Genomic DNA, 14,995 nt, shown 5'->3' with positions numbered 1-14,995 from the left:
GCATTAAGGCATTGTGTGCATTAAGCTACCAAGATATGCCCTCCCCTTTTATTATTATTATTTATATAGCGCCATCAGTTTACGCAGCACTTTACAGAACAGACGGGTACAAAAGACAGAACAGTTAACATGTACATATAAACAATTCACAAATATGGTTTGCAGTTACATTGGATGAGGATCGGAGACACTAGGGGGAGGGCCCTGCTCGCAAGAGCTTACATTAAGCTAAACAAGGATTGTGTGTCCATATATTGCAATATACTTCAAGCTAGCCAACTAAGTCAAAGTCATCCCCTCTGGCCAGTCCTACACTCACTTTTATCTGAATTATTATGACTTCTACTGGGGTAGAATTCTTAATGAATCAGATAAGTACATGTAGGACTGGCTAGAGGGGATGAATTTGAGGTAGGGCATATCTTGGCAGCTTAATGCATATATATATATATATATATTGATAATGGGTGAGTGCAGAGGGGCTCTTACTGTTGTCTCTAATGAACAGCCATTTCTATACTCATGTCTACATTCTGCTCATTCCTTGGCTTTGATGTATCTAAAGCCTGAGCTATTTCAGCTTGTTGGTACCTGATAGATAATTTTCTACTCTTTCAAGGTGAGGGATATTTCTGCCCAGCTGGTGTCAGCCCTCTATTACCTGCATTCTCACCGGATCCTGCACAGAGATATGAAACCTCAGAACATTTTGCTCAGCAAAGATGGCACAGTCAAGCTCTGTGACTTTGGGTGAGTGTCAGAGCAGCGTGGGGATCTGAGTCTCACTCAGGGATGTTCCTGTGGTTTCATGAGTGCTCTTTCTTTGTATTATATAAAGCAGTTAGTCTGTAGTTCATGTAGGCAGGGCCGCCATCAGAAATCACGGGGCCCCTTACAACAAAATTTTCTGGGCCCCCCCCTCCTCCCACACCCCCCCAATGACCCCTCCCATCAGTACAAAGGACACACAGACAGGGTCGTCTAAAACATTGGTGGCCAGGGCCCCCTAAAACATTGGTGGTCCTCCCCAAGTGTCCTCATACTATGGCCCGCTCCGCTCTGCATCCTCCAGCTCCCCTCTCCCCACTGCGTCCTCCAGCTCCCTGCTGCGTCCTCCGGCTCCCCTCTGCGTCCTAACTTTAAGGTTGTGCCCCATGTGTACTGACATCACACATACACATGGGGCTTGACCAATCGGATTACCCGCTGACCACCAATGACAGGACCCGTAATTATTTAAAGGAGGCCCGAGCTAAAAAACTGAAAAACTAAATCACGGCCGGGCCCCCTTAAAAGCGAGAATCGTCCGGGCCTGGGACGACTGTACCCCCTGATGGCGGCCCTGCGTGTTTTCATGTCCAGTCCAGTTTGCCAGTCACTTACACATGTGCAGGTTATTTGTTTTAATTCTTATTCCAATGTTTGTTTCCCTCAGGTTTGCACGGGAGCTCAGCCTGGATACTCTCATGGTGCGCTCTATAAAGGGGACTCCCCTGTATATGTCTCCAGAGCTGATTCTTGAGCGTCCATACGACCATCGCTCTGACCTCTGGGCCTTAGGGTGTATTGTGTATGAACTCCTAGTTGGGACGCCTCCATTTTACGCACATAGCATCTTCCAGTTGGTCAGCATCATTACCCAGCAAGCCGTGCGCTGGCCACGCGGAGTTTCTCCGGAGTTGACGGTACGAAGGGAAGTTAGAAATAATGGGAAACTGGGTCATTGCCAGTACTGCATTTTTTAAAAATACATTGAATGGGCAGACCCAAGTATTTTGGGAGATATTTGTGATAGCAGCTTTCTGTTCAGCATCTACAGTATGAATTATGTTTTTTCAGGAAGCCAATTCCTGTGTAGCAATTTCTTCCCCTAAATCACATGGTTTGCTGTCTGGCTAGGGGTACTGGTTTTTGTATTTTAATCATATTTGCTTTTTTTCCAGAATTTTTTACAGGGTCTTCTCACAAAGGATCCTGCTGTCAGGCTTTCATGGCCAGAACTGCTGAGGCATCCATTTATCAAAGATCAAGTAGTAGGTAAGAGTCAGACTTAAAGGGGTTGTTCACCTTTGTTTTTACTTTTATTATGATACAGGGAGACAATTTGTACTTGGTCTTCATTTTTTATTATTTGTGAAAAATAAGAGAATGTAACCTAAGAGGAAAAAGGATTTTTGGAAGGTATCTAAGGGACTAGATTGGCACGCTGGTCATTTTATTGCCACCATATCTAAATCTATGAATGAAACCAACCTGTAAGATTGATAAGAAATGGGATAATGGGACCTAGAGGGACCTGTGAAATGAAGAAAATGAAAGGGGGGCAGGAGCTACAGGGGAACTCATTTTAGGATTGAAAGTAATGATGTTCTTTGACTAAAACATACACTGGGTGTGTTTATCTAGAACTATGTAGTTATTATTATTAATCTGTTTTTATACCTTGTGCAATAAATTAGCCCCTATCCCTGGTGAACTCCATAAGGCCCCTAAATTCATTTCCCAATGTCTTGCCTGTCTGTCTTTTAGTAGTGGAGGAGAATGCCAACAACAGTCCCTTCACTTCCCCTCTGACTGAAGAACAGCAGCAGCTAAGGAACCAGCTGTGTGAGAATGCAGGGCAGAGCAGCGTGCACTCTCGTATACTGAGCAAGGCTCGCCAGCGCGTGGCCAAGAGAAAGGAGAAGCCTGTCGTATGTAACCTGCATGTACAGAGTTTTCCCCCCCCCCCAGTAAGGCACATGTAGATTCATCCCCCCTTGAGGCACACACAGATCCATCCTTCTTACCCTGTACCTGTGAGGCCCTCCCACCTATGCAGATCCATCTTCCCCCTTCAGTAGCATCCAAAACTCCACATGTGCCCCCCCAACACACACAAATCCATCTTCTTTCCCAACACATCACTTTTATCCCAGATACCTGCCACTAATACCACCCATCTTGCTATATAGAGAAAACAACCAGAGAATGGCCAACAGGCTCCAGCTCCAAGAATCTCAGGCACCAAGTTTTCTCCACCAACCCCAAGGTAAGTGTCTTCCCCAGAGCAGCCCAGAAAAACAGTTACAAAAATACATAAGGATTCTGCCAGTCGGTCCATATCTCCATGCTCATTTTGCCCATGCTTATTTCAGGGAGCATCGGATCTCAGAGGACTACGACCGAGAATTCTCCCTGGAGAAAAGCGTGAGAGGCAGCATTCAGAAAGTACGGCTGGAAAATGAGGTAAACTTGATATATACATCAAATTCACAATTGATTTGATGTATAATGTAGATTTTAAGACTATTTGAATTGGTCTTTTTTTTTTTTTATTTCTTTCTTTTCTGCCATGCTATTGCCTGAAATGTAAAAATGCTAAATTGTGTAGAGAGAAAAAAATACGTCACACCCAATATATAGGTCTCTAACACTAACAGTAAGCACTAAGCTGTTTGGTGCCGTGTAAATTGGAACTTGTTTTTGGTTTCCTTCCCACAGGACAGTGACGACGAGTGGGCTGTGATGCTGGAAGCCACTGACCCCTCGGTAGCTCAGATCAGTACCCCCTTCCTCCTTCTGCAGGACAGCAGCTTCCGGCAGCGAGTAAAAAGCCGATTGCAAGACTGTTGCCCACTGGTGAGTTTGCCAACCATCTACCTTGCACATACATATACTTAACTAGTACACTCTGGTAGTCCATGCAGTAACAGGGTGGATACCCAGAAGGACCCTCATTTAGTAAAGTGCGGATTACTCCAAGTTCAGAAGAACAGAGCATGCTTACAGAGATCTTAGTCAGTAACATGGTGGATACCCAGATTCTTAGCCACTAAGTCAATAATAGAACTGGTACTCTGAAAAATATATGGTCAGATGTATCACTAACCGATGTGTTACTAATAGATTGAATACTCAAACTAATACTCCAGCAGTAACAGAGTAAGTATTCAGACAGATATTCCGGCAGTAACAGTGGATACTCAGACTAATACTCCAGCAGTAACAGAGTAAGTACTCAGACAGATCCTCTGTCAGTAACATATTGAATACTCAAACTAATACTCCAGCAGTAGCAGTGGATACTCAGATTAATACTCCGGCAGTAACCAAGTGGATATTCAGACTAATACTCCAGCAGTAACCAAGTGGATACTCGCACTAATACTCCGGCAGCAACAGGGTGGATACCCAGACAGATCCTCTGTAACAGGGTGAATACTGAAATAGATTTTTGGTTCATAACAAAGTGGATCTTGAGACAGCTCTTTGGTTAGGAGAGAAGAAATATTGAGACAACCCCTCATTCAGTGATTACTCAGACACAGCCTCAGTCAGTAACAGAGTGGATACTCAGACTAATACTCTCTGGCAGTACGGAAGTAACAGAGTGAATACCTAGACTAATACAGAGTGAATACTGAAATAGATTTTTGGTTCATAATTAAAGTGGATATCAAGATCAATGTTTGGCTAGGAGAGGAGAAATACTGAGACAAACCCTCAGTCAGTAGATACTCAGACATTAGTCTGCAGTAACAGCAGTAACAGAGTGAATACCTAGACTAATACATAATCAATACTGATACAGAATTTTTGTTCATAACAAAGTGGATCTTGAGACGGCTGTTTGGTTAGAAGAGCAACCCCTCACTCAGTGATTATTTAGACCCATCCTCAGTCAGTAACAGAGTGGATACTTTGACTAATACTCCAGCAGTAACAGAGTGAATACCTAGGCTAATACAGAGTGAATATTGATACAGATTTTTGGTTCATAATAAAAGTGGATCTTGGCTGTTTGGTTAGGAGAGAAGAAATACTGAGACAGCCCCTCATACAGTGATTACTCAGACCCACCCTCAGTCAGTAACAGAGTGGATACTGCCTTATTTCCCTCAATGGCTGGCTACTTCGGTCATAGGTTTCTCTGGAAGCTGCTTCCCGTCTCCGCCCAGCTCTGCGTGTCACCTGCAACCTCCTGACGTCTGGCTGTGACCCGGCTTTGCTTTCTGACCTGTGCACAGAACTCCAATTACCGCAGTTTCTTCTGAAAGTCATCAACCAATCACTACACACAGATCTGAAGCAGGTCAGAGTTACCACATCTCCCTTGTCCATAGATATGCCTACTGCGATTCCTACCTAACGTTACCATCTCTTTGCTGATACGCACTCCATCCAACTACAAGATCTCTTCTGATGTCCTTATATTTTACGCACGTTTCCTTGAACTAAATGACATCACTGAGTTTAATTTATAGTTTAATTTTCATCATTAAAGCAGAATTGGTGTATGGGCATGACTGTCCCACTACAGGGGAAGGTCGGAGAGCACTGATTTAGGCAGTTTCCATAATATAAGTTAGGAGATACTTTGCACCAAGAAAATGCAGTATATTGACTCATTACAATGAGGTTTCTTACTTAAGGCAGGATACTAGCAAGGTAACAGTAGTTGTGCATGTAATAATAATTACCAAGCCTTTGACCTATCTGTAATAGCCATGTTCCTTATTTCTTCTATATACTTGTGTACTTGCAGCACCCCTGGGCCGTCTCCTTCCTGACTGATCTTTTTGCTTTACTGAATTCATATTACCATTTCAAACGACACCCAGAATCCTCCAGGTGAGAGAAAGATGTCCAACTAATACTGACAACATCTATTAATAATAAATATTAATGTCAATACAGGAATACTGTTATGGGAAAACATGTTTTTTTAAAAATCCATTTAAATTTCCCATGGGGCTAGCCATATTCTTCATTTCCCAGGGTGCCACAGCCATGTGACCTGTGCTCTGATAAACTTTAGTCACACTTTACTGCTGCGCTGCAAGTTTGAGTGATATCCCCCCCCCCCCCCCCCCCAACAACAATGGGAAGGGAGCAAGATAGCAGCTCCCAGTAGGTATCAGAATAGCACTCAATAGTAAGAAATCCAAGTCCGGCTTGGGACTCCTCCAGTTACATGGGAGTAGGAGAAACAGTAGGTTAGCTGAAAGCAGTTCTAATGTGTAGCTCTGGCTCCTTCTGAAAGCTCAGACGTTTGGCACAATGCACTGAGATAGTGCCTACAGCTAAAAAATATAAATTTGTTAGTTCAAGAATAAAAGTTTAAATGGCAGAGTGAATTATTTGCTATGTAAACAGTGTAATTTAGAAATAAAAAAGTACCCCATAAAAATCATGACAGTATCCCGTTAAGTCAGGGTTAAAATGTATAAGTGGATAAGTTACTCTAAATAAGTATAAAGAAAAGTAATAGCACCCTAAGCACAAGCCATAGTGCCAAAGGGTTATGAGAAAGAGACCCAGATACAGATAATAGGATTGTGCCTGACAGAGACACAGATAAGAGGCATATATGAACCACATGAATTCTCTCCCTTCTCTTCTGCAGCAGTCTTCAGGCTTGTGAAGGCCTTTTCCTTGGAGTGTTGGATTTCCTACTCTCTGGTCCTCAAGAAGGAGACACTACATTACAGGAGCTGGGGTTGCAGGTAGGCTTCTGGCTTATAGGGGTTGTTCACCTTTGAGTTAACTTTGGAGTTATTACAGCTGGTTACATCTGGTTGCTAGGGTCCAAATTACCTTAGCAGCCAGGGAGTGGCTTGATTGAGAGACTGATATATGACTTGGAAAGGACTGAAGAGAAAAAAAAAGTTATAAAAAATAACAATAAAACTGTAGCCTCAAACAGCAATAGCTTTTGGCTGACATTTTGAAAGCTACAAAGGTTTTAAAAGAAGGCAAATCATTCAATAGTCAAAAACTATAAGAAATAAATAATGGAGACCAATTGAAAAGTTGCTTAGAATGGATCATTCTATAACATACTAAAAGTTAAATTAAAGTTGAACAACCCCTTTATTCTTCCACTGCCAGTTCTACCCTCTCACCCTCCCCTAACTCTGCCCCATTTATCTTTCTCTGCCTCGTAGTGCCTGGTGTCTCTCTGCGAGAGTGCAGACTGCAGTCCTGTCCCAGAGTGTGAGAAAGTCTACAACATGTTGCAGTCTGAGCACAAAGGGCTCCTTGACAAGATCATAGCAAGATCCCAGCCCCCCATTGCTAAAAGATCTGCAGGTAACTGAGCTTCAGAGGTCCAAGCAACCACATTTATGAATGAGTGTTACCATTGCTCTAACTTGCACTTCTATACACATATATTGTAGGTGTCACAGAGCCGGATTACTCCGCAGGGGAGCGACTGGCAGGTTTTTACACCGAGGCTCTGGCGTCTCTGTGTGACATCCCTCCATCCGGAGAGCACCGAAGACTTAAAGAGAATGTATGTCTTTGCCTCTGGCCTCTGTCTGTCTCTTACTAACCTTGCCCTGTTCCTCTGATTTCTCTTGCACTCTCTTAACAGGTCTCTTTATACGTCTCGGAAAAATTGCTCTCTGACATGGGTTGTCTCTTTGACAGTTTTGTCACCAGCCTTCAGCACTCGCACTGCACTCTGAGCCGTTTGAAGGTAATACTATAAACGAGATATAACTTAAGGATTTAGGAACATCCAAAGAGTTTGCTCTTATCTGATTGGTTGGGAAGCCATAGATCAGCAGCCAATGGGTTATGACCTGGGCGATGTTGCTTTCTCTTTGCAGGTCCTGTATTGCTGCTGTCACGTCAGTCTTGACCTATGCAAGCGCCTTGTAAGCAACAGTTGTGCCTTACAGTGTATCATTTCTCTTCTGGAGGGAGAGGTAGGTGCTGAGCCAAGGAAATTCTGCATTTGCAGCCAATGGCTGAACAGATTGTGCCGTGGATACAAGGGGTCTTTCTGTTCCAGGTCTCTGCGTGGGATGCCTCCATGATTCACACAGCGGGGCAAGCTCTCTTTCTGATGTCTCTTCTTGTCCTGCGCTTACAGTCTCTCCCACCACAGTGAGTGTCTAACAGATTGCCACCCCTTTTGTTCTTCTTTAATAGCAAACAAATAACAATAATCTTTTCTCATTCCAGAATGTCCCGTATGACGCTCTTACTTCTACGTCTCCTTACATGTGATTTGCCTTCTGTTGTGGTGAGTTTCCCTAGGGGTCCTTTTACGATATTGGCACCCCAAGCCCCCACTGTCACCATGTTCTTATTTATGCCTTACTAATTGGCCTTCACTTCCCTTTGTATTAGCCCAATAAAAACATCAAAGAAACAATAACACCAAAAAAGCCGATGAGCAGCCATGGGGGCAGCTATTCAAGCTGAAAAATAAGCGAAAGGCACAGGTTACATAGCAGATAATGGATAAGCTCTGTTAAATACAATGGTGTTTTACAGATCTATACCTCCATTGCTGCATAGCAGCTTTGCTTTTAAAAAACCTAGTGTGAAGGAATATGTCTATGAAGATTCTCATTCATCCAGGTCATGATATACAGTATCTAGTAGAATTAACTGGACTTTTCTGAGTTTTTAACTCCTATTGTGTTATAATAAGCTCATCGTACCCTAACAAGTAGCTAGATGGAGGTGTAGCCTAACAGCCTGGGGGTTGAGCCAAGACTTTATTATCTCCTTATTATGGGAAATAATTTCCTTGGTTTTCTCATATTCGACACAGTGTGATCGCAGATTTCTGTGCCAATGTGATTATCTCTAAATTCTGAAGGGAAATTGAAGGATATAGTTGCCCTTTAATCCATTCCACAACCCTTCAGTCTATGTCTGTCCTATCTTTCTGCTTTGCCCCTGGGCAGGTTTCCTCTACAGCCCTAACCTGTGCCATCCAAGACTGCGGGGTGCCCATTGCACTATCCCAGGACAACCTGATCTGTGCCATAAGAAGCGCCCTTGCCGACACTCCACAAGTAAGACAAGCCATTATAGCCGCTGCTCTGGCCTCTGTTTATTTCTAGCCAGCTTGCCTGTTAGTAACCTTAATGCAATATGGTGTTTTTTCAGGAAATATGTCCACCTCTCGGCTCTGGAACGTTTGACTGGGTTTTTCACTTCTTACAGCAGCAGCTGAACCAGGTAACATGGACGATTTACTAGGATAAATGATAAATTGCAACTGTTGCAACCAATCAGCCATTCACTTGTAACACTTTATTAAAAGTGGCAATTGCTACCATAGTTTTATGGTATCTCTCTGTACAGGCTATGAGCAAACTTAGGGGGCTGTTCCTGCTGAATTGTGCTTAGTACAGGGGAATCCCTATGTGCCATAGTTTTATGGTATCTCTCTGTACAGGCTATGAGCAAACTTAGGGGGCTGTTCCTGCTGAATTGTGCTTAGTACAGGGGAATCCCTATGTGCCATAGTTTTATGGTATCTCTCTGTACAGGCTATGAGCAAACTTAGGGGGCTGTTCCTGCTGAATTGTGCTTAGTACAGGGGAATCCCTATGTGCCATAGTTTTATGGTATCTCTCTGTACAGGCTATGAGCAAACTTAGGGGGCTGTTCCTGCTGAATTGTGCTTAGTACAGGGGAATCCCTATGTGCCATAGTTTTATGGCATCTCTCTGTACAGGCTATGAGCAAACTTAGGGGGCTGTTCCTGCTGAATTGTGCTTAGTACAGGGGAATCCCTATGCTGCCATAGTTTTATGGCATCTCTCTGTACAGGCTATGAGCAAACTTAGGGGGCTGTTCCTGCTGAATTGTGTTTAGTACAGGGGAATCCCTATGCTGCCATAGTTTTATGGCATCTCTCTGTACAGGCTATGAGCAAACTTAGGGGGCTGTTCCTGCTGAATTGTGCTTAGTACAGGGGAATCCCTATGCTGCCATAGTTTTATGGGATCTCTCTGTACAGGCTATGAGCAAACTTAGGGGGCTGTTCCTGCTGAATTGTGCTTAGTACAGGGGAATCCCTATGCTGCCATAGTTTTATGGTATCTCTCTGTACAGGCTATGAGCAAACTTAGGGGGCTGTTCCTGCTGAATTGTGCTTAGTACAGGGGAATCCCTATGTGCCATAGTTTTATGGTATCTCTCTGTACAGGCTATGAGCAAACTTAGGGGGCTGTTCCTGCTGAATTGTACTTAGTACAGGGGAATCCCTATGCTGCCATAGTTTTATGGTATCTCTCTGTACAGGCTATGAGCAAACTTAGGGGGCTGTTCCTGCTGAATTGTGCTTAGTACAGGGGAATCCCTATGCTGCCATAGTTTTATGGTATCTCTCTGTACAGGCTATGAGCAAACTTAGGGGGCTGTTCCTGCTGAATTGTGCTTAGTACAGGGGAATCCCTATGCTGCCATAGTTTTATGGTATCTCTCTGTACAGGCTATGAGCAAACTTAGGGGGCTGTTCCTGCTGAATTGTGCTTAGTACAGGGGAATCCCTATAGTTTTATGGTTTCTGTAGGAGAAAACTGAAAGGTGCCATCACTGCTGTGAGATGGGCTCCAGTTAATGTTAATAGCACATTTACTGTAATGCCACACAGTGCCCCCTGCTGGCAGTCTAAGAGACAAGGGCACCAAACAGAGTCAAAACAGGAAAATGTGGAAATTGCAAATGTAAGAACAGAGTATAAAAGTTCTTTTTGGGAACCCATATCACTGCATAATGAAGAACCATTGCAGGAAGCTGAATAACCAAAGAGAATCCTGGTCTCTGTCTCTCTCAGGAGGAAGCGCTGTCTCTGGCTGTCTCTGAAGAGGGTGCTTTTCTCTGGCACCGGCTATCAGTGCTGCTGCAAGTTTCCCACCAGAGGCCACGTTTAGAAGGAGACACGCCGCGGGAGAACGAGTGCTCCAAGCCAGATTGGAACCTGCTTTCTGTGAGGGGTAAGTGGGGAAGGGGCAAGGACTAGCCAGCAGGGCTCCACCCCAGTATGAGCATTTACTCCTCCCACCAGTTGTGCTCATCTAACATTATGGTGATTGGAGGACTAACTGCCATGTCTCTCACCAGGTATTGTGAGCTTTCTGGAGTTGTCTCTTCTGACTTCTGTGCGAGACCCCGATCGCTTTCTGTCCCTTCTGGCCCACCCTGACAGCATCGCCATGGCCGCAGTGAACCGCTTACTGACCCCCAGCTTCTTGGCACATGTCTCTGAGGCGTAAGTAACAGAAATACATGGGGAAAAAAGGGTAAGGCAAAGTAAAGGTGCGCATACACCTTCAGATCAGCTCGCTTGGCAGTGTCGCCAAGCGAGCGGATCTTCTCCCGATATCCCCACCTACGGGTGGGCGATATCGGGAGAATCCAGGCTAATTCGATCGTTTGGTCCCAGGGCCTACGGGTATAGGCAAAGTCGGTCCGAGGACCGCATCAACAAGCCGATGCGGTCCCCGATTCGACTAGATTTTTTAACCTGCCCAATCGAGATCTGGACGATTTCAGGCCAGATATCGGTTGGGCAGACCCGTCGTTAGTGCCCATACACGGGCATAAGGGACCAATATCGGCAGCTAGAATCGGCCCGTGTATCGGCACCTTAACTTAGACTTGTGACTTCGCTGTCTTATTTCCAGGCTGAGCCATATCTACTGCCCACACTATATTATTATTATGGGATTTTCCTGGTCTCTATATTATGGGATTTTCCAATAGTCTCCTCCGTTACAGTTGCAACAGCTGCGGATGGGACGAATCTGACACCATCTCCGAGATAGTCATTCTTGTCTGCCAGCTGCTGTGCATCCCGTTCTCCGTTGAGACCCCTACGGAAGCACTGAGAGAGATCCTGCAGTCTCTAAGGGAGCATCAGACTGTTACATTGCTACTGAAGGTGAGGCCAGGAGGTATGAAGTAGTCTGAACTGGGAGTGTGTATGTTCCCCCCCCCCCCCATGCTTGTGTTGGTTTCCTCCCACACTCCAAATACGTACGGGCAGATTCATTGGCTCCTTATGGGTGAATAGGATAGGGGCCTTCAATTGTAAGCTCCACTTACATCTCTGTAACTCGCTGCTGAATGTCTGCACTATATAAATATAGATAATAATATAAAATGTTTCCTCCATGCAGTGCACCTTGTCCCTCTCGCAGCTGATACCAATATCATATCTCTCTCTTCCAGACATGCTGCCATCTGCCGCAGTCTCTTGCAGAGTTGCCCGTCTCTCTCGTATGCCGCCTTGTTCTCATGGAACCTGACTTTCTGGCTGAATTCTCCCAGGCAGTCACCTCCTCCGATGACCTGGCCATCTGGCTGGGCAATGCTCTGCATTCTGGACAGGACAGTCTGACCTGTGACTTGCTGTCAGTTTTTAGTCACCTGATCAGAGTGTCTTCGTCTCATTTGCCGCTGCTACAGAGGATTGTGGGCGACTGGGAAGAGCTCCTCTCCTGGCTCCTTCAGGCGTCTGAGTCCGGCCTGAGAGCCGCAGCGTGCACACTGGCAGGGAATCTGGCACGACTGGGGGAAACTCTGCCCCAGTCCTTTGTGAAGAGACTGCTGGACTGCCTGTCGGACAGGGATGCCAGAGTCAGACGCTCTGCCGCTTTTGCCATGGGGAACACAGCATTCCATGGAGCCAAAGGAAACATTTACAACCCGTGGGTGTCCACTGCAGCATCTAAGTTCCTGACTCTCCTGAGAGACCCCCAGTCAAAAACCAGAGCTCATGCTGCAAGTGCTCTTGGGAATTTGGGAAGTGTTTTAGGGGAAGGGGGGCAGACATCTCCGTTGATGTTAAAGGTCCCACAGCTTCTGTTGCAGTCGGCGTGCACAGACCAAGAACAGACAGTCCGACTCGCATCTGTGATTGCGCTGCGCAGCCTGAGTGAAACGCCCAACGTGCGGCAGGTGGGCTGTCTCGCAATTCCACTCACTGTCTCTTTGCTTCTCTGTGTTTGTTTCCAGCTGCACAGTGTCTCCCATTTGGTGTTCCATTCATGTTTACAAATGGGTTTCTGTTCTCTTTTTCCCTATAGTTACAAGCTGTTGTTTTGTTTTTCAGCACCTAAAGTCTCTGAATGCCGGGGAAAAACTTTCTTCCTCTCTCAGTAGCGAGTCTGAACATCGTTCCCCGAGGAGCGGGACAGTACCCTGGGCACATCACTGCGAGAAACTGCTCCATCTACTGAGAGCACCGGAGTTCTCCTGACTTACTCTGCAATAGACTTTTCATCTACTGAGAGCACCGGAGTTCTCCTGACTTACTCTCCAATAGACTCTCCATCTACTGAGAGCACCGGAGTGCTCCTGACTTACTCTCCAATAGACTCTCCATCTACTGAGAGCACCAGAGTGCTCCTGACTTACTCTCCAATAGACTCTCCATCTACTGAGAGCACCGGAGTGCTCCTGACTTACTCTCCAATAGACTCTCCATCTACTGAGAGCACCGGAGTGCTCCTGACTTACTCTCCAATAGACTCTCCATCTACTGAGAGCACCAGAGTGCTCCTGACTTACTCTGCAATAGACTTTCCATCTACTGAGAGCACCGGAGTTCTCCTGACTTACTCTCCAATAGACTCTCCATCTACTGAGAGCATCAGAGTGCTCCTGACTTACTCTGCAATAGACTTTCCATCTACTGAGAGCACCGGAGTTCTCCTGACTTACTCTCCAATAGACTCTCCATCTACTGAGAGCATCAGAGTGCTCCTGACTTACTCTCCAATAGACTCTTCGTTTACTGAGAGCACCAGAGTGCTCCTGACTTACTCTCCAATAGACTTTCCATCTACTGAGAGCATCAGAGTGCTCCTGACTTACTCTCCAATAGACTCTCCATCTACTGAGAGCACCAGAGTGCTCCTGACTTACTCTCCAATAGACTCTTCATCTACTGAGAGCACCGGAGTGCTCCTGACTTACTCTCCAATAGACTCTCCATCTACTGAGAGCACCGGAGTGCTCCTGACTTACTCTCCAATAGACTCTCCATCTACTGAGAGCACCGGAGTGCTCCTGACTTACTCTCCAATAGACTCTTCGTCTGCTAAGAGCACCGGAGTGCTCCTGACTTACTCTCCAATAGACTCTTCGTCTGCTGAGAGCACCGGAGTGCTCCTGACTTACTCTCCAATAGACTCTTCGTCTGCCGAGAGCACCGGAGTGCTCCTGACTTACTCTCCAATAGACTCTTCGTCTACTGAGAGCACCAGAGTGCTCCTGACTTAGTCTGCAATAGACTTTCCATCTACTGAGAGCACTAGAGTGCTCCTACCTTATTCTGCAATATACTCTTCATCTACTGAGAGCACTAGAGTGTTCTGCAGTAGACTCTTTATCTGCTGAGGGTACAAATGTGCTCCTGACTTAAGGTTGCTATACACTATAAGATCCACTTGTTTGGTGAGGTTGCCAAACATGTAGATCTTTCCCCTGATATGCCCACCTAAGGTGGGCAATATCGTTATAACCCTAGGGCTTAATAATTGCATTACAATGAAGGCAATAGGAGCCGCATCAGTGAGCCAAAGCAGTTCTCGGTCAGAGAGGAAAATCAAGCCTGCCCCATCGATATCTGACCGATTTTTGGTCAGTGAGGCCCATCGAAGGGCCCCATACACGGGCAGATAAGCTGCTGGATCAGTCTGAATCGGAAGCCTAAATTTGCCCATGTATGGCCACCTTTACTCTACAATAAACACTCTATTTGTTTTGCAATAGATTCTCCATCTTTACTCACTATAGATTGTTCATCTACCAAGAGCAGTAGAGTATGTATACTCGACTTACTCTGCAATAGATTCTTAAGCTGCTCAAAAGGACCAAAGTGCGATCTTTCCACCAGCGTGCTCCTGGTTATCGAACAATGGATTCTCCATTTTCTAAAATCATCAGAGTGCCCCTGACTTACTCTGCACTGGATTCTCCATCTACTGAGAGCACAAGTGTTTTTTAAATAATTCTTCTACAGACAGAGGAAAGACACTTGCCACTGACGCGCCCTCACGTGACTGTATATTGAATTTTGTTATGTGCCGAGGTGTTTTTGTATGAATATTAGCTGGGTTGGATAAGTGAGCACTGGGTGAAGTTGTGCCTTGCCGTAGAACTAGCACTCTCTGTAAAGCCTGACAGTGGTAATTTGTACCACTGCTGTTTTGCAATCTTCAAAATAAAATATTTATTTTTTGATGTGAAA

At 45.3% G+C, this 14,995-nt stretch overlaps 1 protein-coding gene across 1 annotated transcript in view; it reads left to right on the top strand.

Annotated features, from left to right (window-relative positions):
* Window positions 1–14,995, top strand: part of stk36 (serine/threonine kinase 36) — an 18,351-nt gene extending 3,356 nt beyond the window's left edge. The window contains 25 exon segments of the mRNA NM_001142191.1: window positions 620–750; window positions 1,436–1,685; window positions 1,944–2,037; window positions 2,530–2,718; window positions 2,720–2,731; window positions 2,733–2,847; window positions 2,849–3,031; window positions 3,138–3,228; window positions 3,484–3,621; window positions 5,528–5,613; window positions 6,389–6,488; window positions 6,930–7,074; window positions 7,164–7,279; window positions 7,361–7,465; window positions 7,599–7,697; window positions 7,784–7,878; window positions 7,957–8,017; window positions 8,691–8,801; window positions 8,896–8,967; window positions 10,574–10,733; window positions 10,861–11,008; window positions 11,518–11,680; window positions 11,971–12,699; window positions 12,854–13,247; window positions 13,298–14,995. Of these exon segments, the coding sequence (NP_001135663.1) occupies window positions 620–750; window positions 1,436–1,685; window positions 1,944–2,037; window positions 2,530–2,718; window positions 2,720–2,731; window positions 2,733–2,847; window positions 2,849–2,954 (897 nt within the window). The 3' untranslated portion in view covers window positions 2,955–3,031; window positions 3,138–3,228; window positions 3,484–3,621; ... (14 more) ...; window positions 12,854–13,247; window positions 13,298–14,995.

The sequence above is a fragment of the Xenopus tropicalis genome, chromosome 9, assembly GCF_000004195.4.
Source record: "Xenopus tropicalis strain Nigerian chromosome 9, UCB_Xtro_10.0, whole genome shotgun sequence".
In the NCBI taxonomy this organism is placed as follows: domain Eukaryota; kingdom Metazoa; phylum Chordata; class Amphibia; order Anura; family Pipidae; genus Xenopus; species Xenopus tropicalis.
This window is presented reverse-complemented; position numbering and strand designations above follow the sequence as displayed.